Source organism: Danio rerio, chromosome 7, assembly GCF_049306965.1.
Source record: "Danio rerio strain Tuebingen ecotype United States chromosome 7, GRCz12tu, whole genome shotgun sequence".
Lineage (NCBI taxonomy): Eukaryota > Metazoa > Chordata > Actinopteri > Cypriniformes > Danionidae > Danio > Danio rerio.
The window spans coordinates 39,142,041-39,166,383 of NC_133182.1; the positions used below are offsets into that span (position 1 = coordinate 39,142,041).

General features: G+C 35.8%; 1 protein-coding gene across 4 annotated transcripts in view; it reads left to right on the forward strand.

The window, feature by feature from the left end:
- The window catches only part of creb3l1 (cAMP responsive element binding protein 3-like 1), a 57,044-nt gene that overhangs the window by 28,137 nt on the left and 4,564 nt on the right, over nt 1-24,343 (forward strand). For 2 of the 4 annotated variants that reach the window (XM_073906215.1, XM_005168966.4), the window contains exons 3-10: nt 3,538-3,713; nt 7,779-7,863; nt 9,835-10,034; nt 10,165-10,314; nt 12,290-12,348; nt 12,896-12,964; nt 19,969-20,068; nt 22,451-22,601. In XM_073906215.1, coding sequence (XP_073762316.1) covers nt 3,538-3,713; nt 7,779-7,863; nt 9,835-10,034; nt 10,165-10,314; nt 12,290-12,348; nt 12,896-12,964; nt 19,969-20,068; nt 22,451-22,601 — 990 coding nt within the window. The remainder of the gene's footprint in view (nt 1-3,537; nt 3,714-7,778; nt 7,864-9,834; nt 10,035-10,164; nt 10,315-12,289; nt 12,349-12,895; nt 12,965-19,968; nt 20,069-22,450; nt 22,602-24,343) is intronic. The other 2 variants (NM_001243038.1, XM_073906216.1) reach the window with 2 other exon arrangements.

Below are 24,343 nucleotides of genomic sequence, written 5' to 3' on the forward strand. Positions count from 1 at the left end.
GAAGAGACTAATGGGAGGGTTTGAGGCAAATCCCTTTAACTGAGTTTGTCATTTCTAATATAACATAGCTTTTTTGATTGTTTTATTGTTGAGCTACAAAAAAAGCAAAAAAAAAAATATATATATATATATATATTTTAAATGTTTCAATTACATGTTTTAAATTAATCAGATTTTTAAAAATAGTGTAAATACTGTTAATCTATGGACAGAGAACAATGCCTAAGACATCAAATCAAGGCAAAAACAGGCACAGCTTGACTCGCGCATTCAGCATTGAACTCCATTCTGTTATAAATGTAATTGTTTTTGTTTTTACTGTTATAAATGTATTATTAAAACTAATGCATTAGTAATATAAAGGAATGATTTACAGTTATTTTTAAATATTATTAATTACCCATGACAACTTTAATGTAATACAGTTTGCTATATTTACCTTCGGCCCACAGCCCCCAAGTTTGCTTTTTGGCCCTTCATAAGAAAAAGTTTGGGCACCCCTGGTCTAAAGTTATGTATACAAACTATATAGTATACTATGAGCAAGGATACAATCAGCCAGCGCAGTCGTCCCTCCATAGTAAAAAGCGACATTTTGTGCCTGCCGGTTTGTTTACTTGCGAGAGTTCCATTGGCATTTTCTTGCACATTAAATCTGAAAAATCGAAAAGCAGTTTAGGAAATGCGTTCAATAAAATCCGGCCAATGAGTGAGTTGGATTTTGTCACATGACTGCATTTGGGTTCTTTTCAACTGGTTCGGACCAAATCAATCGGTGTGGTATGTAAAGTAACATTGAAAATGTATTATTTGTTGCCCTTGGTCTGGAGTCTGGACCAAATGAACTGATCCACAGATATGAAAGCACCCGATCTTTGCCAGCTCTTTTTATTGTTGTTTTATTCAATAGTAATCTCCAGATGTTTGTGAGGGGTTATTGATGTCAGTCTGCATATGTAAGGGACATTGCATTGCTCTGCTCATCTTTGGTAGCTCTTTTGATCGAGTAAAACATTGCCATATTTAGCTGAGCTGGAAGTGATTACAGAACATGGAAGTTTGTTGCGCATGATCCTCATCAAATTTTTATTGAAGAAATTTAAACTGTTTAAATAATGTGTTATTCATTTAATCCAATGAAAAAGTGATGGCAAGGACAGTCGTTGTGCTGACATCAGATACTCTCGCCTCCTTTCATAAATTTGGATAACTTGTAAAACTAACTGTTTGAATTGCCATTGATAGAATGCACAAAATATGTGATATTACCGCACAGTATTTCTCTATTTAAAAGAAGAATCTGTGATACATGTAACAAATGTTGAACATGGGAAATACATCTAATTGAGAACTAGAAGTAGAGGATATGGAAGAGCTAAGACAGGTAAATCCCACCACCATCCTTGATAAGTTATACCCTATGTATTTATACAGTCTATTAACTGATTCATGTGTGTATTTTGAGATAAATGTGTACAAAGATGTCCTACTGATGCTAACGTAGCAGCAGCTCTTGTACACCTATAGCAACAATTTTTGCTCATTGGGAGTGTAGGGATTTTAGATGACCACAATGAGTTCAGGTGTTTCAGTAGTGTGTGACCCATAAACCTGCCCCTATAAAGACCATGAGCAACTTTAGGGGGCACTTAAAGTAAGCACTGACTGGTTCACTACTTCGTCTCCTGTTGCTCTGCAGTAACTTTAAACCTGCTAATGAGCATCGCTCTTCCGTCTCCATCGGCCTGGAGTCGCCTCATTATGATACCTGCTGTCCTGAGAGAGATCAAAGCCTTACAGTGCCCTATGGGCAGCAGCTTCTGTAGAATATAAGGTGGGACTTCAGAGATTTGCATGTAAATGTAGCCTTTGTACATATTATTAAATACATTCCTATAAGCCAAGCTTCTGATGAACGAGAATATGTACAGTTATAATTAAACTTAAGCCGAATCTGAAGTCTGTTTATACCTGACACAATATGCCTTACTTTACTTCCATCTTTTAGAACAAGTGCACATTTCCTGAGCCAATTGAAGTCCGTTTACTCTGATCTGTTAGTCTGACTTAGAGTGGTCTGATTTTAGTCAGATTAAAGAGATTACATGGCATTGAAAAGAACTTACCAGAAGTGAAGGATAACATCATTGCCATCGGCTTTAGTTTTCAAGATCCAAACGTTTAAATTGGTTTTCGATTTTGATCCCCATATGGTGTCTTTAGATCCTAGATTAGGGGTCTGAACTTGTTCCTAGAGGGCCACTGTCCTGCATAGTTTAGCTGTAACCCTCATTAGTTAAAGCAGCTAATCGAGGTCTTCATGACTCGCTGGAGAAGTCCAGGCTAATATGTTGGAGCTAGTTGAAGCTAAACTTTCCAAGTTGTAGGCCAGAAACAGTAACTGACACATAGTTCGACTAGACTATCCAGAAAAAGTTTCCTAGTTGAATTGCTTCTCCACTGCAGTTTTGCAATGCTTGCTGGTCTACTAGTCTTTCCAGGTTGGTTTTCTAATACTTAGTGCTATTTTGGTGCTTAAGTAAATGTGCCTTTTTAGCAGGGATGTCTATACACCTTTGTTTTAATGTATGTAGAGAGAATGAAGGTGTGAGTAAGAGATTCATCATAGATCCATGAGACTGAGTTGACACCTCTGATCTATAAAGAAGTCTGTTCTTATCAATTTTGAAAAAGCTGTAAAGGAGACTAATCCCTTATTCACAATAGAGAAGAGTGTGTTTGCTTTGCACCCTGGTGAAGGACAGACTCTTCTGGTCTAATCTGCTGTTCTGAACTGATGGTTTGGGCTTTTTTACAGAGGTTCCCTACAGACACAGAGCTCTGAAGTATAAAATCCAGCGCTCTCCACTGAACAGTAGAACTCCTAAAGAGCTTTGCTCTCCTGTTGTAATCAGACTCCTGCTGATGTCCTTCCCTAACAGAGGGCTAACATGAAAAACCTGCCATCCATCTTTTACAAGGCCGCATAATGTTTTATCGATCCTGCCGTGGAGTCTGCACACAAATGCTACCGAGGGCGATGTGATAACGAGGGCTCTCACTTTATGCAGTCCTTTCCTCTGCTTTGAAGCGTCCAGACATGTCGAGCTGTTCTCAAGCCACCCTAATCTCTCACCTGCCCTCCTCCCACCCCACAGGCTTTTGTGTTAACAGTATAAAGAGAGGCTGCTTTGCTTTAACCTTCTGGTCATTAACTGAGTCTGTCCCCCTCACCTGCATCATAACAGCCTCCATATGAAACCCCTCTCCATGAGGCATGGAGTGTGAAAGTCATCACTTTTCTGATAATATCCCTCATTGTGCTATTGAAGTTATAATCTTGTGCCTTTGGCCCTGTTTACACCTGGTCCATTTTTAATATATATATAATCAAAAGTGGTCATAGCTAGCCTTAAGTATTATCATTCTATATGTCATTCCCAAAATAAAACACTTAAATCAGTTCACTAAAAATAAAACAAAACTTTAAAATGTAACAAACATCAGTATTTTTCATTGTGTTATTTCTCTCCTCAGATTCAGAAGCAATGTGGTCATTTAGTCAGGATCTCACAGCCATTCTAGTGAAGCAGGAGCCCAGCCTGATGTCAGAGAACTGCCCGGAAACAGCGCCGCCTCTGGCCAACAGCAGCACCTGCTCACCGCCTCTCACTCTCGCTCCTCCGCCACAGAGGAACCACAGTGGAGAAAAGGTAAGAGAAGCTTCTCTTGGCTACCACTTTTTTACTTCATCTTTTCCAGATCACTAAAAAAGTTTGAAAAGGGATGCAGAGCTTGTTGTGTCGCCATTAATGCCTTTTATTTACTTTTAAATAGTGGGTTTGTCCAGTAGCATTTGATCTGTTGCTCAAGGCATAAGTTGAAAAATATTTAACTTTTCGAGTGTCATGCAATCAGATTGCCTTATGCAAATACTAGTACAGACACTAGCCAATCATGTTTGTGCAACACCAGAAAATAGCCAAAGACTATAGAATATACAAGACATGTCTTATATAGTTTTGAATGAGGAAAAGTGTAACAGTCAATCTGGTGAATGAAGACCCGTCTGCTAGTACAGGAGATAATCATTGATCGCTATAGACTGATGTTTTTTCAGGGGGAGCAGCTCGGACCAGACGTGTGTACTTACGACAGTTTAATGGTCAACAAACGCACTGGAATCTCAGCGAATACTTGCTTCACAGACATAAGAAATATATCCACATAAAGCTTCAAATATGTGCTTTCAATTGAACCAAGTGCACTTGATAAGAGAGGGTTTTTGGTTTTGTAATCCGAATAAAAAGAATGCGAGGTACAGTCTGTCCTGTCAAACGCACATCCCTTGTAAGCATCTACTCAAACGCCTATAAACAAAGAGTCGCTGTCATTTCTGGAAGAGATTTGCCATCAAGACCAAGTTGTGAACTTCAGAAGAGCAGCGTGATCTAATGTGTTGAACAGCCATGAATGTGGTCTGCGTTGTGATCTCGTTCCTTTCGAGTGAGCATGCGTATTAGCATGGGCACCCTGACAAAAAAAGCTGATTTTGTTTGATTTGAACGCTTAGAAATGAAAATCATAAGATGGTTGTGGTTTAATTTTTTGGTGGTTACAAATATGTAAAGTAATCTTGAGCTTGGCCAACAGTTTTGGAGAGTTTGATGTTTCCCCATTCAAACAGAATGCCCGAGCATACTGCCTGAGAGGCATTTCAAAGATGGCCATCGAGTAAAATGACTTGCCTAAAAGGGACTTTGAAATAGCGTTCTTTACGATCAGTCTTTATATATATTTTTATATACTACTACTTCTGTGCCTTTTTTACCCTGTTCAAGCTGGATGTGATTGGTTACCAAGCATTAATACCAACACCTCATGTAAATGGGCCATAATGGTTAGAGAGTTAGACTAGTAACCCAAAGGTTTTGTGTTTGAGTCTTGGTACAGAAAGAGATTGTAGGTGGTATGAGTGAGTACACACAACTTCCCCCCTGGTGTAATTTATATAAATTTAAAAAACAAAGTACAAATTTCTAGTATGGGACGGACCCCATATTAGTCACATGTTGCAACTTTCACTTTGCTACCTTTGAGTGGGAATTTTCAGAGTTAACTGTATCTCAGCAGATAATGGTGAACCTTGCACACACTGCACACCAGAGGGACCATTATGTTAGTATGACAATGAAAACCACACACACACACACATATGCATCATGTGCTCATTTACTCAGCTGGCAGCTTACTCCACTTCTCTGCCCAGTGAACATGTTCGCAGTACGAGTGTGTGTGTGAGGACTTGAACTTATTGAAGCATGGGAATCGGCTCCAGCAGCATCAGTGTTGAGTTGAGAGTAGATTAGTTCTTTGTGGCTGCCGAGGCCGTACAGATCTGGCAGTAAACTCTCTACCAGAGCCATGGAACTGCTCTCTTCTCCGTGACTTGACACTAACTCAGGCCAGACTTTCCTCCAGCTCCCATAAACTCTGCCCTCTGTCAGGAGCTGGACTGCGTTGACTGTGTGCTGTATGAAGATACCAGTCAACAAAACAAGCAAACACCCTCAACATTCTTTGCTTGGGAAAAAAATGTGGTCAAGAATACCTAGGCTGTGTTAAATCATATTCAGGATGGATGGGCTTTCTTAAGCACACGTCCTTTATTTAAGAAGGGGAGCAAAAAACGCACATGGTGTAAAGCTGTTCTGACGTCCCATCGGGTTCTGCTAGACTGTCAGTGCAGCTGTACTGGAGAGCCTCCTTGTGCAGACTGTGTGCCACAGGAAGAGCGGCTCTTGCCAGATAAACACAAACCATATAAAACATGGCATTAAGAAACTGCACACCATAATAACTATAATTCATGATCTGCATATATTACATAATCCTAAGGCAGTGCGCTGGAACCTTTCTGGGGCCACCATGGAATGTTGAAGTGGTCCAAAGTCTTAGTCCAACCAAAACAGATTCTGACCTGATTTTGCTGTAGTTTAATTTTAATGAAGCTTGACTTGAAGGGAGGAATGTACAATTTTATTAGCTATTTAAAATATGTTTGCATAGAAAGTTTGTGTCTGTGTTTGCATTCACATTTATCTGTGTATTATTTTACATAAGGCTGATAGGCTGCCTGACCCCTGAAATGAGACGTCAATTAAGAGTTATAAAAATCAGGGTGGTTTTTAATTTGCAAATGCAAATTAAACAAACGTAAACATTTGAGCAGCTTACAGTGTCATCAGTATTGTCAGCCATGCTTGCTTCTTTTGATGTAGTCCATTTAGCAACTTGCATTTGCACTTTTATCGCACAAATTTCAGTATGCGCATCAAAAAAGGTCATGAGATTTTTTGATAAGAGATCATGTAATAATGAAAATGTGCGTGAATAGACAAAACAGCAAGCTGAGCACTCTGTAAACCATCTGAACGGTTGTTTTGGTCATTCTAAAACGCCTTACCATTTAAGTATTAGTGTTATTATATTATTAATGACCTCCAGAATCAAGAGCATCTGTGCTCCGCGTCTGACACCTTCAAACGCCACCGCGTGTTCACTGCATGTCAGGATTGCCTTCTGAGGCGCAAGTGATTTATTAGATGAAGAAAATATTGATGCAGCTTCTCCTGCTGCAGCAAATTCAGTTTTTACTGTTGATATTGGGCGCCAGTTATTAAGGAAGTGATGATTTTGTTTGCTTTGACTCATTGGATGGAAACGCTTTTTTATTTGCACTTCTTTTATGCGATAATCCAGTTTTGCGCATAAAGTTCATTCACATTTTAAGATGGAAACATAGCCATTGAACCACTTTTTTGGCTTTGGAAGTTAATCATAATACTTTTAAACTTTTTTATTTGGCTGACCTGAAATAGATATACTATAAGTTGCTGATATACTATAAATCTAAACTATAAATTTCCTAATAACAGCTTATTTATTGAACTGTTATACAGTAGCAAGCTCACACTCGCAGTTCCAGTGTTGTCTGCTTATTAATAGCAAATCAAAAGAACTCGTGATTCTGTTCAGTCTCTGAATACACTTAAGGACACTTAATAAAGAAGAAACCAGATTGTAAAGAGTCGTGACTTAAAGCACTGCAGGTTTTTAAAAACTCTGACAATTTCTAAACTAGGTCTGATGCATTTTACAGTTTATGTGTAGTCTTTTTTTTTCTTTACCAGCTTGAGTTGGTGGGGAACACCGTCCACTGGCCCAGAAAATATTGAGCGGGTGGTGTGAAGTGAAGGGTACAGCAGCTCCTCTGATCTGAGACTCATGTCACCTCTCTTTGTGCTTGATGGTTGGTCGCTGGCCAGACTGTGTGTGGTTAGCAGGCGGGTTGCCTTTGCTCTGTCAGTGTAAACAGTTTGAGTCTGCCTTCAGCTGTGTTTACTGTCTCAGACATCCAGCATGGAGCACATTTAGTCCAGTAACCTAACAGTTCAGAACTATCAAATATCTTCCACTACTACTACAGACCGCTTCAGTCTGATATCATCAAAAGCTTTTAGATAAAACTGACTGGTGTCTCAGTGCCATGTTCAGTATTGCTGTAAAGTGCATTGAGGAAGCACAGGCCGTATGTTTCCCTCTATAAATATCTGTTTTGTGATTTAATGTTATAATCAATAAGAATTACATTTGACTTCCCCACTGTGATGCCTTTTTTTAATACTGGTTGTTTAATGATTTATTTTGAAGAAAGGCATTTAGAAATAAATGAACGTTTAATGTTGATGTTAATGATTGTGTCACTGTTCTGTTAGGGCTCCAAAGGCCTGAGCTCAAACTCTGTTCCTGCAATCAAAGCTGAGCCCCGCGAGGCGAACCAGTTCCTCAACGTGCCCTCAGGTGGGTGTAGACACAATCTTTAGTCTTGCTTTTAATCTCTTTATGATGTGCTGTTTGATTAAACTGTGTCTGGCAGTGGACAGAGACACTGGCATACAAGCAACCCTGTGCACTTTTCAACATGGCTGTCCTTCATATAAAATAATAAAAGCATGCACAGTAGCCCTCAACTTAAATGCTAGATGGTCGGTGAAGGTTTTTCATTCTGGTTTAATGTTGGCAAATCGAAGCAAATTAGCTGTCTTTTATGCCGTTCCCTCGCTCTAAGGTCATTTCAGGGTTATAAATACTCTAATGGTGTGTTCCTTTTCCAGAGGAAATGAGGCTTAGTGTGAGTGTTTCTTTATTTAACTTTTGCATGTGTTTAACAATCTCTCAGATCTCAACTTTAGCCTTTTCTGAATGGCCCATTGATGAAAACAGGATCTGACGTAAGCTTTGAGCTCCCATTGTAGCTTATATGGCATACAGTGAAATACTTTATGCGAGTGTTGGTTTTTAACATATTATATGTGTATTGAAAATATTATATGTCAAAATGTTTTTAAAATAAATTTCCCCCTCAACATTAAATAAAAAATAATAACAATAATAACATAATAATAACATAATAACAATAATAACAAAACAGTTAAATTCTGAATTATGTTCAATTATTCATTCATTTTCTGTTCGGCTTAGTCCCTTTATTAATCTGGCGTCACCACTGTGGAATGATCAATAACATCAATAACATTTTCATTAAAAAAAAATTAATTTGGGGTATCACGGTGGTGCAGTTGGTATTACAAAATGAATGAATGTTATTTAGTTATCTGACATGCAATCAGCATCATGACTTCTGTCATCAGTGTCACACGATGCTTTGGAAAAAACATTGTAACGCACATTTGATGCACCCAAAAAGCGTCATTTTATTATTATTATTGTTTTTATTATGTTTTGCGAAAAATGTGATACATTTTGTAATGTTATTCTGATTAATAAAATGTTCAAAAATAGCTTAAACATTTTACCCTAAACTTGGTTACAGACAATGCAAATAATGTGCTGATTATGACATTAAACAGAACACTGCACTGGTATTGAATCAATAATGTTTGCTATTGTTGGTTCCAGAATTTTTTTAACAAACCTAAACTGATAATACTACATTTGCATGTTCAAATTAAACCCTGCTTTACCGCTCTACTACTAAAAACTCAAAGATAACTGTTACTTTCCCTAGTGTGATTGCTCCTGGACTGTTCTGTACATCATTTAATATGATAAATCTGCTAATGGCAAGCAACCTGTAACACCTGCAGGTGTTGTGTGTGTGCTGTCTGTCTGTCACTGCAGCATTCTTTCATCCTGCTCATCCAGAAACAACAGCTTTATTGCAATGCTGTGTGTATGCTGGGACACCGCCAGACCAAACACACAGCGAGTCCAACACTCACCACATTTAAAAGCATGCATGTGCTGTGTGCGAAATGACCAAAAGCTACCCAGTAGATTAGGTTTCATTGGCTTTTATCCTGGTGACAGGTGAATGGAGTTTCAGTTTTACACTTCAGCCTCAAAAGATTCATTGCCCTTTTTAACTTTGACTATTTTGTTTGAGTTTGCCATTGTATGTGTAGGCATAGAAAATTAAACCTGATTATTTAAAGGGGTGGTCTTCATTTACTCACCCTTGATTGACCAAATCAGAGTTTATGGTGTTCTGTTGAACAGAAAATAAGATATTTTAAAGAATGTTGGAAATCTGTAACCATTGACCGCCATAGTAATTTAATTTCTTTTGTGGAAGTGAAAGGTTAAAGATTTCCAACATTTTTCAAAATATCTTCTTTTTTGTTTAGTGATTTGAAACATGTCAAGATTAGGTAAATGATGATGGAATTTTAATTTTTGAGAAACTATCTCTTTAAGATGCTCAGGTTTTGTACTTTCAGCTGTATCAAGATTATCTGTGTGTCCCAACAGAAGAGCATTTGCGGTTGCCGCCAACTCCTCCCAGCAGCCATGGCAGCGACAGTGATGGATCCCAGAGCCCACATTCACTGCCACCATTAAGCCCTGGCCACCTGCAGAGCCCACATTCACTGCCACCCTCCAGCCCTGCCCGGCTACAGGCCCGGACCTCCACTGCTATCTCCTCATCCCCTCTCCTCACCGCCCCGCACGTGAGTGCTAATCAATGCGGCACATGACACACCACACTATATACACATATATTCCTAATGGAAATTTGCATACAGTTACGTCTTAAGCAGTTCTATTTAAAGTGAAACTCTGTCTTGTGTTGAAATGCAGAAGCTGCAGGGAACATCAGGCCCTTTGATGCTGACAGAGGAAGAAAAGAGGACTTTGATCGCTGAGGGATATCCTGTCCCCAACAAACTACCGCTCACCAAAACCGAAGAGAAAGCACTCAAACGGGTGCGCAGGAAAATCAAAAATAAGGTATTGATAATGATTACATACTATTAATATTGAAATAACTTGGTTATTAAAACAAGTCTCTTATTATATAAGTTTTGTGCATATACAGTTGAAGTCAGAATTATTAGCCCCCCTGTTTATTTTTTTCTCCAATTTCTGTTTAGCGGAGAGAAGATTTTTTCAGCACATTTCTAAACGTAATAGTTTTAATAACTCTTATCTAATAACTGATTGATTTTATCTTTGCCATGATGACAGTAAATAATATTTGACTAAATATTTTTTAAGACAATTCTATACAGCTTAAAGTGACATTTAAAGGCCTAACTAGGTTAATTAGGTGAACTAGACAGGTTAGAGTAATTAGGCAAGTTATATATAACGATGGTTTGTTCTGTAGACTATCGAAAAAAATTTGCTTAATGGGGCTAGTAATTAAAATGGATTTAAAAAATTAAAACTGCTTTTATTTTAGCCGAAATAAAACAAATAAGAATTTCTCCAGAAGAAAAAATATTATCAGACATACTGTGAAAATTTCCTGTATATGGAAATAATTTATGGATCAAAGAAAAAAATCCTACAGTACTTTTGATGTTAATATGAAATTTTATTTGGTTAATATATACATATAATTGTATATAAAATATTGAACACATGAAGAAATAGAGGTGGAAAAAGGAATGGAAAGCCCAGATAGCAGATGAATTCTCTCAGTAGTTAGTAGAAAGTCTATTGAAGTGTGAAAATCACACCTGAAGAATGCAAAATTCTCCAAAGCTACCACTAACAAAAAAGCCTTTTATGCAAAATATTCAATATATTTCAGTAGTTCATTACTTTCTCCTTTTGCCATTCCATGTTTTTACACATAACACTTTTTAAAGATTTTTTTTTGCATTACTTGTATGTTTGGGTGTTTTTAACATTTTTTAAACCAAAATCTGGGTCAATTTCATGTGAACAGCTCCTTTAGAAATATAAACAGTGAGCATAAACAAGTACACCCCTCACAGATCTCTCTTATGAATCAATTTTTTTCTAAAATATTTTTCTGAAACTTGAACAATTCTAACAAAAAAACTTAAGATTAGTCAAAATATTGGTACACCCAAATTAATATGTTAGAAATATATATACAGTGCTTAGCATATATAAGTACATATTTATATTTTCTAGGAAGCTGTACAATATTATATTTATGCAAATACATTAGATTAGTCAGTACTGAAGCCAAATCTTGGTTATTCAGGGATGGGTTACGGCTGAACGGGCATCCGCTGTGTAAAAACTTGCTGGATAAGTTGGCGGTTCATTCCGTTGTGGCGACCCCGGATTAATAAAGGCTAAAAAAAAGCTGAAAAGAAAATTAATGAATGAATGAATTTTCAAAAACAGAAACAAATCAAGATAAACAAAAAATGTATGCAATTTTGTTAAAATGTTGTTAGTTTGTAATTTTTTTTTTATATTTTGCATGAATTTATTGTATCATCATTCCATTTTTAAAGATGTTTGGTGACTAAAGTATTATTTTAACAAATGTATCTGTTTAATAAATCTGTTTTGTTTAAATGCACCAATATTACCCATATTCACAGATAAATGGATAAAAATATTCATTTTCAAAATGGAGTGTATTCATTTATGCTAAGCACTGTAAATAATATACAGAATAATATACAATTAAATTATTATATAGCATTTTTTTCCCACTAATTTGATTTTAAATTTATTAACTTTCTATTCCTAAGGATATTCAGTTACCAACTCTTATTTTAATTGATATAACTGTTTGATGAAACTGCTATTAATTCCTTAAAATATATTGTCTACATTCACTGAGAACTGCATAAAAGTATATTTATTTTCATTTATGCTGAGCACTGTATACCAAGTAAAATCATGAGCTGTTCAATACTTACTCTAGCCACTGTATTAATATATGAATAATATATTTACGCTCATTATAATATTTTTTACATTCTTTTCTTAGATCTCTGCACAGGAAAGCCGCAGGAAGAAGAAGGAATATGTGGAGTGTTTGGAGAAGAAGTAATTCCACTCTATTATCTCTCTCTCTCTCTTAAATGCTTTGTTCTCTACCTCTTTTCTCTCTCTCTCCTGCATTCTGACTGCTGTCCTTTTCTCCTCTGCTCTTATTTTCCCTTCCTCTCTTTTGCTTTGTTTATCCAACAGCATCCACTCTCTCTGTGCCTTCATCCTTCGTTCTCTTCGATGACCTCCTCTCCTTTAATCCTCTCGTCATTCTCACCCCAGCATACCCTCAAAATGCGCTATACCCTTCTAGCTGTTTTATGGCTTTTATTGTGTGAATATGGCCAATGGCTACAGTCCATGCACTCATTGGTGTATGTGTGTGTGTGTTTGCGCGCGTTTGCATGAGTCATTTTCCCTTTTGTGCTGCTGTTAGGCTCTCAGGGTTTGGATAATGTGCTGGAGAGACTGGACTCACACTGGACACACTCACACACTGGCTTTTCTTGCTTATATGTGGTCATACTTATGGAAACGTTTTTGTAAATGCATCTCAATGTGACCGTGCGCAATAACACACTCTTTCTCTTTTACTCCTCTTCAGAGTGGAGAACTACACTTCAGAGAACAATGAACTCTGGAAGAAAGTTGAGACGCTTGAAAATGCCAACAGGTGAGGAAGCACATGTGTGCTCGTGTTTAATCACGGCGAATACTTTATAGGTGGATTTTAATACATTTAAGTGTGGCTGTATTTGCGGTAAGTGTGCGGGTCTTTGCAGTCAGCAGGTGTTGTTAAGTTGATCCAGATGCGTGCAGGTCTTAACCTCCCCTTCCGATCATATAGAGCAGCACCTTTTCATTCTCTCCTGGGTGGCCTGCTTAGAGTATTGGCGCTGTCGACAGGCTGCTGTCTGTTCCTACTGTTTAGAGAGACAGAAGAGAGGGCACCGTGGGGGATTGGGTGTTATCAAAGTCAGCACTTTTTTTGTGGATTAACTGTAGCTCATTGGAGGCGAAAGCTCTTAAGGGGTAGTTCATTTAAAATGAAAAACGAAAAATCTGGAGGAATTTTTCTTCTTTTTTGGAACATAAAATTATGCTTAGTTATGTTTTAGATTTGTTTTATCTGTAGAATGAAAGATTGGGTGTTTTCTGAAGCTTGCTGACTTTCATATGTGACCCTGGACCACAAAAGCAGTCTTAAGTTCCACTGTAAGAAATCTTATGTGCTATTTACTTTAAAATATAATGGTAACACTATTGCCCGTGTTATTTTTAAGTAGTATCAAGACTTGATTTTCTTTTAGCAAAAAATACTTAAATCATGTGAAAATTACTACATTTTTGAGTGATAGATGATGATTTTAATATTATTAGTAGAATTTGTAATATAAGCAAATCAATCACCACTTACTCATATTTATTAATGAAAATTACTTATTCATAAATTGTCAAATATATATTTTATAATGAGATACTTACAAAATGCAGTTTTGCCAAATATCGTTTTATTACATGTTCCACTGATAACAGCAATGTTAAGCTTTGAAAAAAGTTCTTTATCCATATGATGGAAAAAAATGTTTTGTCTGGCTTTTCCTTTGTAGGAAAAGTCACATCTTAGACAAAATCTGACAGAAATTGTGTATTGCTGTATCTCAAAATGTTAGCAACATAATCAATCAATCAGTCAATGCAGTGAAATTTCTCCACAAGGTTGTAGTAGGGAATTTTTGTCAGAAACTTAATGTAAGTTTGTTTTTGGGTCATTTTAATTTGCGTAATATTAGTATAAATCCAGTTCAGCAAATCTAGATTTTACAAGCCAGCCATGACTTGCTCATCCTCCAAGACAATGCTGAAGTCCTCATCGTTGGTCATCCCCCTGGCAGACAGCAATTGTCTGTGCATTTCCACACTGTAAAATAAACATGAAATTTATCATTATGAAACTATGCGATTGTAAATTTCAAATGTTTAAGGTTTACTAAAACACTTTGAGGAAATACATTAAGGAAAAAACATTTCTTTGTGTCTCTGTGAACAGTAATTCTCCTAAATGTTTGAGTAGACGGTTTTGAGTATTCAGATTTATCAAACCTCTCTTAAATTTTTGTTTTCTTTTTTAAATATTTCTCAAATGATATTTACCGAGCAAGAAAATTTTCACAGTATGTCTGATAATATTTTTTATTCTGAGAAAAGTCTTATTTGTTTTATTTCGGCTAGAATAAAAGCAGTTATGAATTTTTTAAAAAACTATTTTAAGGTCAATATTATTAGCCCCATTAAGCTATATTTTTTTCGATAGTCTACAGCAGTGGTTCTCAAAGTGGGGGTCGGGATCCCCCGAGGGGTCATGGGACAATTAAGGGAGTTCGCCTGGTGATTTCTAAAAATTTATTTATTTTATTAAACCATAAGAATTACCATATTTTATATGAAGAGAAAAAATGGTCGTTTATAGTTACTATAGTAGCTTATAGTTACTAGTTCTATTGGATTGTGACCCCTAGAGTAACTACATTATATTAAAAACACAGCAATACTATCAGATGCAACAGACTGATTTAATAATACCAGGTTAAATTTTCTGGCTCATTTACAGAACTCACATACATAAAAAAAATTAATTGAAAAATAGATTTGGGTTTACTGGTGTGTGTGCGCCATTGCATATATAACGACTGTATTTATAACCACCTCAGAGGATATTGGGGGTCGCGAGTCACTGGCATTGTCACTTTGGGGGTCGTAGGCTGAAAAGTTTGGGAACCCCTGGTCTACAAAACAAACCATCATCATACAATAACTTGCCTAATTAACCTAGCTTGCCCAGTTAACCTAATTAACCCTAGTTAAACCTTTAAATGTAGTAGGCTGTATAGAAGTGTCTTGAAAAATATCTAGTCAAATATTATTTACTGTCATCATGACAAAGATAAAATAAATCAGTTATTCGAGATGAGTTATTAAAACTATTAAGTTTAGAAATTTGTTGAAAAAAATCTTCTCTCTGTTGAACAGAAATTGAGGAAAAAATAAACAGGGTTGCTAATAATTGAGGGGGTTTAATAATTCTGAGTTCAACTATAATATATATACTAAAATACAGAAAATATAACTTTACAAACTGTATTGTAAATAAATCAATTGAACACTTTCATATTAGCCAAAAATATTAAATTAAAATTAATTTAAAAACTGAATTAAACTGAATTAAATTATATATATATATGTACATTATATATATAAATGTACATTTACACACATTTATAACAAGTAAATAAATAGACTCAATGATGAGCTAAAAATCTGCGGATATCTGCACGTGCAGATTTCATGTGTGCCTAGTTATAGTCTTTTTGCACGCCACAAGAAGAATCTTACACAAAAAATTGGTCACCTCTGGGGACAGTGTACTTAATATCTCCCATAAACAAAAATAGTGTATCCAAACACCTCAGAAATAACATTCTGCACATCATCCCAACAGCACAGCTATATTTTTAGCTTTAGTTTAAAATAACCTGTATTGGTCAAAATGATACGTTTTTCTTTTACGCCAAAAATCAAAAGAATATTAAATAAAGATCATGTTCCATGAAGATACTTTGTAAATGTCCTGCTGTATATAAGATATAATATAAATACTCAATCACTGAGCACTTTATTTAGAAATATTTAAAGGTTACTTTGTGAGTTTTTTATTCAACATTTTTTGTGAACCCCAGATTCCAGATTTTCAAATAGTTATATCTCTGCCAAATGACGTCCTATCATAACAAAGCGATGATAAGTTTTTATTCATCTTTTAAATAATAAATTTCGTATAAATCTCAAATTACGCTTATGAATGGTTTTGTGGTCCAGGGTCAAATTTAACAGCGGAATGAACCGCCAACTTATCCAGCATATGTTTTACTCAGCGGATGCCCTTTCAGCAACAATCCAACACCGGGAAACACCCATACACTCAAACACCCAATTTAGCTTAATCAATTCACCTATAGCCCATGTCTTTGGACTGTTGAGGGAAACCGGAGCACCCAGAGGAAACCCATGCCAACACGGGGAGAATATGCAAACTCCACACAGAAATATCAACTGACCCAGCCGGGGTTCAAACCAGCAACCCTCTTGCTGTGAGGCGATCGTGCTACATATTACGGCACCATGACACCTTTAACTACCTATAGCTTTGATGAAAATTATGTTTTAAAGTGCATTTGTGTATCATGTATCAAAATAATTATTCAATATAACTCCATGTGCTATATACTACAATATTCTATCCAGTTAAGGTTGTTGATTTATTATTTCATACTCTTCAAACTCTTCTAGTTATTTATTGGCATTGATGGTTCCATGAAGAACCTTTAATCTCTTTCCGCTCCACATACGTTGCTTTAGATTATTCAAATTTTTAGCCACGCTTAGAAAATAGTGGCTCTTTAAAATGCCTACTTAAGGATTTTTTTGAAGTACCAAACATTGTATGAAGTATGTAAGTGTGTAGGCACGTGTAAGTGTGTAAGTGTTTTAGAAAAGCCTTTTTATAGAGGATTGGCTCAGGCCCTTATTAACAACACACTTAAAGTAGCACGCAGCACGGTGCCTGCCTGCCCCTCATTACAGGATAAAGAGACTGTGTGTGTTGGCGCTCTGCCGATTCTTATTAGGATAGAGCCTTCTGACTTATTTGAGAGAATTCAAAGAGACAGCGGGGGGGAGTTTTTGTTTGTGTGTTGCTGGGTGGGTTGTATATTAATCTGAAGAAAACCACTGTTTATATGATCAAATTGAGATGATTATTGCTAGGTTAGTAGGGCGGTCTGAGCCCCTCTTACCCCTGAAATCATACTGTTGTAGAGACAGACTAGTCTACAGTACTTATTATGAGTGTTTATGCATGTGTGTTTCTCTGAGATCTAATAGACAGGTTTGTTTTGGGGTGTTTTAGCCAAGTGGAAAAGCACTTAATTCCAGGGGTCCAGGGGGGACTGTCTCTGGTATAAGTGCACTGTATGTAGTTTTCGATAGGAGAGTCTGTGAAATGATGTAACGGTGAAGTAGTCGGTTTGGGTTGTTCTCTAAAATGTTGCAATAGCTCTCTCTGGTGGTGGAGGATGGCTGCTTTATATGTTGTTGAAACTTCGTTCTTCCACTAGAGGGAGCACATTGTCAGTTTGTAGAATCAGGCATATTTCTTTTAAAATAGAAATAAAAATAAAGGTGACCATGTTTGCCTCATTTTTAATGTTTGAATAATTTATTCTGTATTTTATTTTTAAACCAGCTACACAAACTTTTAACTGAAAAACAGCAAAATTACTGACTCTAACTATCAAAATGTGGCACACAGTGCTCAGCAATAGAGTACAGGCCATTTTAAAAATGGATATTTTTATAAATTTCTCAGTAAATATAGGCAGTTAATTTTGGTGCATTTAAACAGAACAGAACTGTTAAATAGATAGATTTATTAAAATAACATTTAAGTCGCAAAACATATTTAGAAACTAAAAGATAATACAATTAAATTCAAGCAAAATACTGCAAAAAAAAAAAAAAAGAAATGATAGCCTAACTAAATGTTTCCATTTTTTCGCTGCTTTTGATTTTTTCTCTCTCTTTTTTTAAAATTTATATTTAATATTTTTCTATGGGCGAAGCAGTGGCGCAGTAGGTAGTGCTGTCGCCTCACAGCAAGAAGGTCGCTGGGTCGCTGGTTCGAGCCTCGGCTCAGTTGGCGTTTCTGTGTGGAGTTTGCATGTTCTCCCTGCCTTCGCATGGGTTTCTTCCGGGTGCTCCGGTTTCCCATACAGTCCAAAGACATGCGGTACAGGTGAATTGGGTAGGCTAAATTGTCCGTAGTGTGTGGATGTTTCCCAGAGATGGGTTGCGGCTGGAAGGGCATCCGCTGTGTAAAAACTTGCTGGATGAGTTGGCGGTTCATTCCGCTGTGGCGACCCCGGATTAATAAAGGGACTAAGCCGACAAAAAAATGAATGAACGATGAATATTTTTCTATTACATAAAATTAGGTGTACTAGTTTTTGGACCGTTATTGTAAGTTATTTTGTTAGATAATATCCAGATTTGGCTTTAGTACTGACTTATTTAATGTATATGCACAAATATATTATTGTACACCTTATAGCCTATTAAAAATATACATTTTAAAAGATAGATTTGTGAGGAATACTTATATATGCTGAGCACTATATTTATAAGCCAGAAATTTAGGGCTGCACGATCTGGAGAAAAAATCTAATGGCAGTTTCTGATCAAAATTGCGATTTGCGATTTAAAATGTGATTTACTACCATTTCATAAAAGAGCTACAGATTTGATGTGATGGTTTTAACAGCCACAAAGTAAGACCAAGCATGATCACAAAGTACACTACACTATGCTTCTGTTTATTTAAAACCTCTTAAAGTTTGTTGCATTTTTTTCCAATACGTTGTTGGTTGACATTACTAATTACAAAAATAACAAAACTATTCTAAATTTAATAAAGTTAGTTATATATAATATCTTATATACAATTGAAGTCAGAATTATTAACCCCCCTTTGAATTTTCTTTTTATTTTTAAATATTTCCTAAATGATGTGTAACCGAGCAGGGAAATTTTCACAGTACGTCTGATAATATATTTTTCTTCTGGAGAAAGTCTTATTTGTTTTATTTTTGCTAAAATACAAGCATTTTTAAAATTTTTAAAAGCCATTTTGAGGTCAATATTATTAGCCCCTTTAAGCTATTTTTCGATAGTCTACAGAACAAACCATTGTTATACAATAACTTGTCTAATATACCCTAACCTGTCTAGTTAACCTAATTAACCTAGTTAAGCCTTTAAATGTCACTATAAGCTGTATAGAAGTGTCTTGAAAAATATCTAGTCAAATATTATTTACTGTCATCATCAGATTTCTACAAATGAAGAGTTCAGGTGCAAAAACCTCTATATGCCATCTGAAATATTCTTTCTTAAAATTAGCATTTTTATCAGGCTACTGTCTATAGGTTCAGTAATTTTACTTTAATGGCAAAGAATACAACTTTTCCATGGTCTTTAAAGTAAAATAACTCAACATAAACAAAGGAGTCTGAGAAAAATGCTAATTTTCAATGGAAATTTCAGGCGGTTTTTGCATCTGAACTCTTCAAATATACTAGGTCATCCAGGTAAATCAGGCGTGCGGAAAGTTGGCATATGGTGCACATACTGCAAAGAGGATATATATAGTATGCCATATTCACAAATTCTGTGGTTCCAAGTATTGCATTTGAGTGACTACGCTTGTTTTGGGTCACATCAGAAAGTGTGATCCAAGTGAGGAAGCCTATGTCTGATTGGCTTCTGAAGAAGCAAGTAATTGATGTGCAAATAAATTAACACCCACCACACACATGCAGCAGCGATCAAGGAGGAGGTGAAGTGTGTTTGTGTGCGAGAGACTGAAGAGGAGTTCAGTTTATGTAACACTTATAGTGAGTAAGAACTGTATTATCCTCGCATGCTCTTGAAGCTTAAAAAAGAAGATCCTGCTGTTACAAAACGGCTCAGAGCAGAACGCACATAGCCTGCAGACAAATATGCTGCCTACACCCTGATCTAAAGCCTTTACTAATCATTCTAATGTTTCTGTGTGATCCGCAGGTCTCTACTTCAGCAGCTACAAAGACTGCAGGCTCTAGTGAGCGGGAAAGTGCCTCGATCCTGCAAGATCGCCTCAACACAGACCGGAACCTGCCTCATGGTGAATACACACTCACATATACAGTGCATACACACATTTACAGCAAAACACTAGCATTTATTTTATATTTTCTTGCTTCTTTCTTTCTAACAAACTACTATTAAAGGGTTAGTTTACCATCAAATGAGAATTGTGTCAAAATTTATAAAGCTTTTGTCCATTTTCAGAACACAAATGATGATATTTTTAATCAAATCTTGGAAATTACTCTCCCTCTCAATGCTCAAATGCTTCAAAACATTAATGAAGAGATCAAAAAATAAATTGAGTGGTTTCAAGTGCTCTTTTGAGAGACATGATTGCTTTATTGGATGAACAGATTGAATTTGATTGGCACTGATCGGCTAACAATGTTTACACTAATCAGATATGATAATGCATTTTATGTGGCTTGGGAACTGATGAGGTTTATTCCTAATGTTTAAGAATCAATAAATATGGAACTAAATTATGGACCAACCAAACAGATGGGTTGTAAATTTTATTTTAACAATTGAACCCAATTCAACTCAACTGAGTTGGTCGGGACCTCACAACACAACAGTGAGTGGGTATTGTGGGCTTGGTGTATTCTAAAAATCAAATAAATAATAATAAACTATTAGTAGTACCGTATTTTATCCATATCCTACAAAAAAAATGTGCACAAAAATAATCAACCATTAGATTTTATTTCCCATAGAATTTTGACTCTGGAGGGATTACGTTAAATTAACATGACAGTAATAACATTAGTTGCAGCAGATACATTTTTTAAGCACTGTGATAAGCTTTCTGACACTTATTTTGGCACTCTCATACATATTATAAATTTATAGCAATTTATAAAAGGAAAACCCATTATAAAGAAATACAGATCATAACTGAATGTGGAGGATTATCTCAGAGTGGCTATCTCTAAAATAAATCAATAATATACTTGATGTGTTCCAAACATTGTGCCGTTCTTTCTTATTAGTCCTTATCATGTTGAAATTAAACAAATTCATAAATTCCTATAAAACATAAATGGAATTTTTTGTGTTGTCAGTATGCTTGTGTTTATATAGGCTTATTGGTATTTATGTTTAACATTAGTTTGTTTATAACCACCTCTGAGGATAATGAGGGTTGACATTGTTATTTTGGCGGTCATATGCTGAAAACTTTGGGAACCCCTGGTCTGTGTTATAACCAAATAAGGGTTTAAAAAAAACTACATTTTAAATGTATACAATGAAAAAATATGATTCATTGGATTTACTAATTTTTTTAAGGAATGTGATTGCAAACCAAAGTTTACATGGGCTGAATTTAATCAAACATTTTCATTTAGTAACGTTCAACTTAATTTGTTTGTTTAAATTCAGCCCATATACATAATTTGCAACCACTTACCTTAAATAATAAATCAATTGAATAGATTTTTCAGTGTAGTTCAGTGTAGTTCTCTTTATGTTAATCAATCAATGTTTATTTGCAAATAAAATCCTAAATTAAATCTGTTTATCACGTTTGATTTGTATGGAATTTTATTTTAAGATCTTTTTATTGACTATTTCAGGAGTTGAATGAATAGACTTTGAGTGGAGGAACAGAAATCTCTCAGATTTGATTAAAAAAAATCTTCAATTTGTGTACCAATGATGAAGCAAAGTCTTCTAAATGACACGATTTTGACTAAATGACAAAATTATCATGTTTGTGCTGAACTAAGACTTTAATGAAACACCTTGTCTCTGTAGAGGGGTGGACTTAGTGATTTCCTAAGCAATTCTGGGTTTGGGGCCTAGCATTGAAACTTAAAACATTCTCTTTCTCTATTAATATTTTTCTCTGTAGATTTTTATCAATATTGTAAATAAAAAGTTTTTAAATAAATATAAATATATATATCAAAAATATATAAAAACTATTTAACAGAACCTTTATCTTCTTAATATAAACTTAAATGCAATGCATTCACAAATAAAAACAAGTTTTAACTAACAAATTTGTATCTATTTAAAGTAAATTAGCCATTTTTGTGAATAGATTTTGATATAAATAAAAAAAAGTATTTAATAATTAATATTTAATTCAAGATCTGTCAAACTAAATTAACTGAACAATTTCTGTGAATCGGCAGCTGTTAGTTTTCACTAAGCAATGTTATTTTAGACCCTACTACTCTTAACGGTCATAGACAGATTTAACAATATATTATAGAAAATTGTCAAAAGAGCTTTATGATTAATATAGACTTCTTGGCATTGGTCGGGGCCCTCTAATTCCCCATGACCCTCAGCAGTTGCTTACCTCACTTATTGGTTAAGTCTGGCCCTAAGTTTAGCTTTTATGTATGTAAAGGCAGGTGAGTGGGGCGGTGTGTTCACCGTGTGTGTGGTTCCTCCTCCTGGTCAGGTGGTGGCGCTGTGTTTTGTGTTGGTGCTGGGCTCGTTGGCCCCCTGCCTGCCCGAGCTCTCCCTCTACTCTTCCTCCTTATCCTCATCATCCTCACACACGGTGAAGTCTGCACCGCTGCCCTCAGGTGACCTCTACACCACCAGCCAGGGTACGTTTCACCCCTGCCCTAATTTAATGTGTCCATCCAAATCATCACCTTCACTGTATACAATGCATGATTTGATTACATCCCCTTTGTATGCGCAAAATCAACATCTACTTGTAGGTCATTCGGCTTTCAGACACATTAAATTATCCAGTCAGATAATAGCTGTGCGTCTTATTTCATCCCCCCGCCCCCCTCCCTACCCACGAGACTGAAGATTGTGAGGCCGTCTTTTTTTATGAAGGTTATTACTGGAGCTCCTGGGCCGACAGTGCCCATTCTCACCCACAAATTACTGTCAGACATCCCAGAGAGTTTTAGATTGAAATCATTACTTCCCTTTGAGCAGATTTTACAATCCTCTTTCAACTTTATAACACACACCGAGCCGCATCTCGTTCGGCCCTATCAAAGCTGTGCTTGAAAAGGGGCTTCAAATGCCTCATCCATTTTCACAAGGGCCCTACAGACTCGGCCTGTGCATGATGGCCACAGGGTTGCTGTAGTAACCGAAGATGCGTGCTAGTTCGCCTAAGAGAGCAGCCCACTTCAAATCTTGCTCTATCTTTCTACCTTAAAGAGACAGTTCATGCCAAAATAAACTTTTACTCACTATTAATTCATTCCAAACATTTACTGTAGGAATTTCTTTTCTCCGCTGAACACAAAAGACGAATGGGTAACACTTCGGTATAGGGGCCAGTTCTGTTAACTAGCTGCTTATTACCGGCTTATTATTAAGATATTGATTGTTTATCAGTGTTTATAAAGTAGACATCTTAATCTACATCAATCCCACCCAACCTAACTACTACCTTAATAAATATTAATAAGCAGCAAATTATGAGTTTATTTAGGCAAAAGTCATATTTAATGGTTTATTAATAGAGAGAATTGTACTTTCAAATAAAGTGTGTGATCAAAGAATGTTTATAACTGGTAGCCATTTACTTTTATAGTCGGAAAAAATACTATGGAAGTCAATGGCTACTGGTTGCCAACATATTTTCTTTCATGTTCAGCAGAAGAAAGGAACTGTATAGGTTTGGAAGGATGATTAAATGATGACAGAAGCTGCATCTCAGTTAAGGGGCTTCATCCTTTGTGGGTATTGAACATTTAAGTGATGGTCAAACTGGTATTAAACTGGTATTATTTCCCTCTGCTATACGCTCAAGAATCTCAAGATCTGTTTATTATGCATATGAAATTGTTTCAGCAATGTATTAGTACATCGATACAGTTTTTTTATATAAAAAAGTTCCATCAGCATTACTGGAGATTTAATTTCAGTAACAGATCTTGAACCCGTTGTAGGTCATAATAAACACAGACATGTTGGAAAAAATCTTGATTTAAAACTTGCGATGTAAGATTTTAAACTTTAATTAGGAAGTGCAGTCTCTCTTTTTTTTTTTTTACATAAAATATGAAATATTGGAAATATTGTCAAACATTTCATTAAATATAAATAAAAACATTATACATGTGGCTTACATCTCTGTCTGGAGTGCAGTGCCATGCTGCTTTTCAGTGTAGGGGATTTTTTTCAATTAACAACATGCAGAGCTATATCGCAATTTGATAGGATGACAATTTTCCACTTTCATGGACTGCAGGCTTTAAATTAGATGAAATGCTCAAAAACCACAAAAAAACATGGTCTGGAAAATGATGTCCATTTTAATGGACACAGTGTGTGAAAAAAATGCATCCTTGTAAAAGACCCTTGAAATGATATGCAG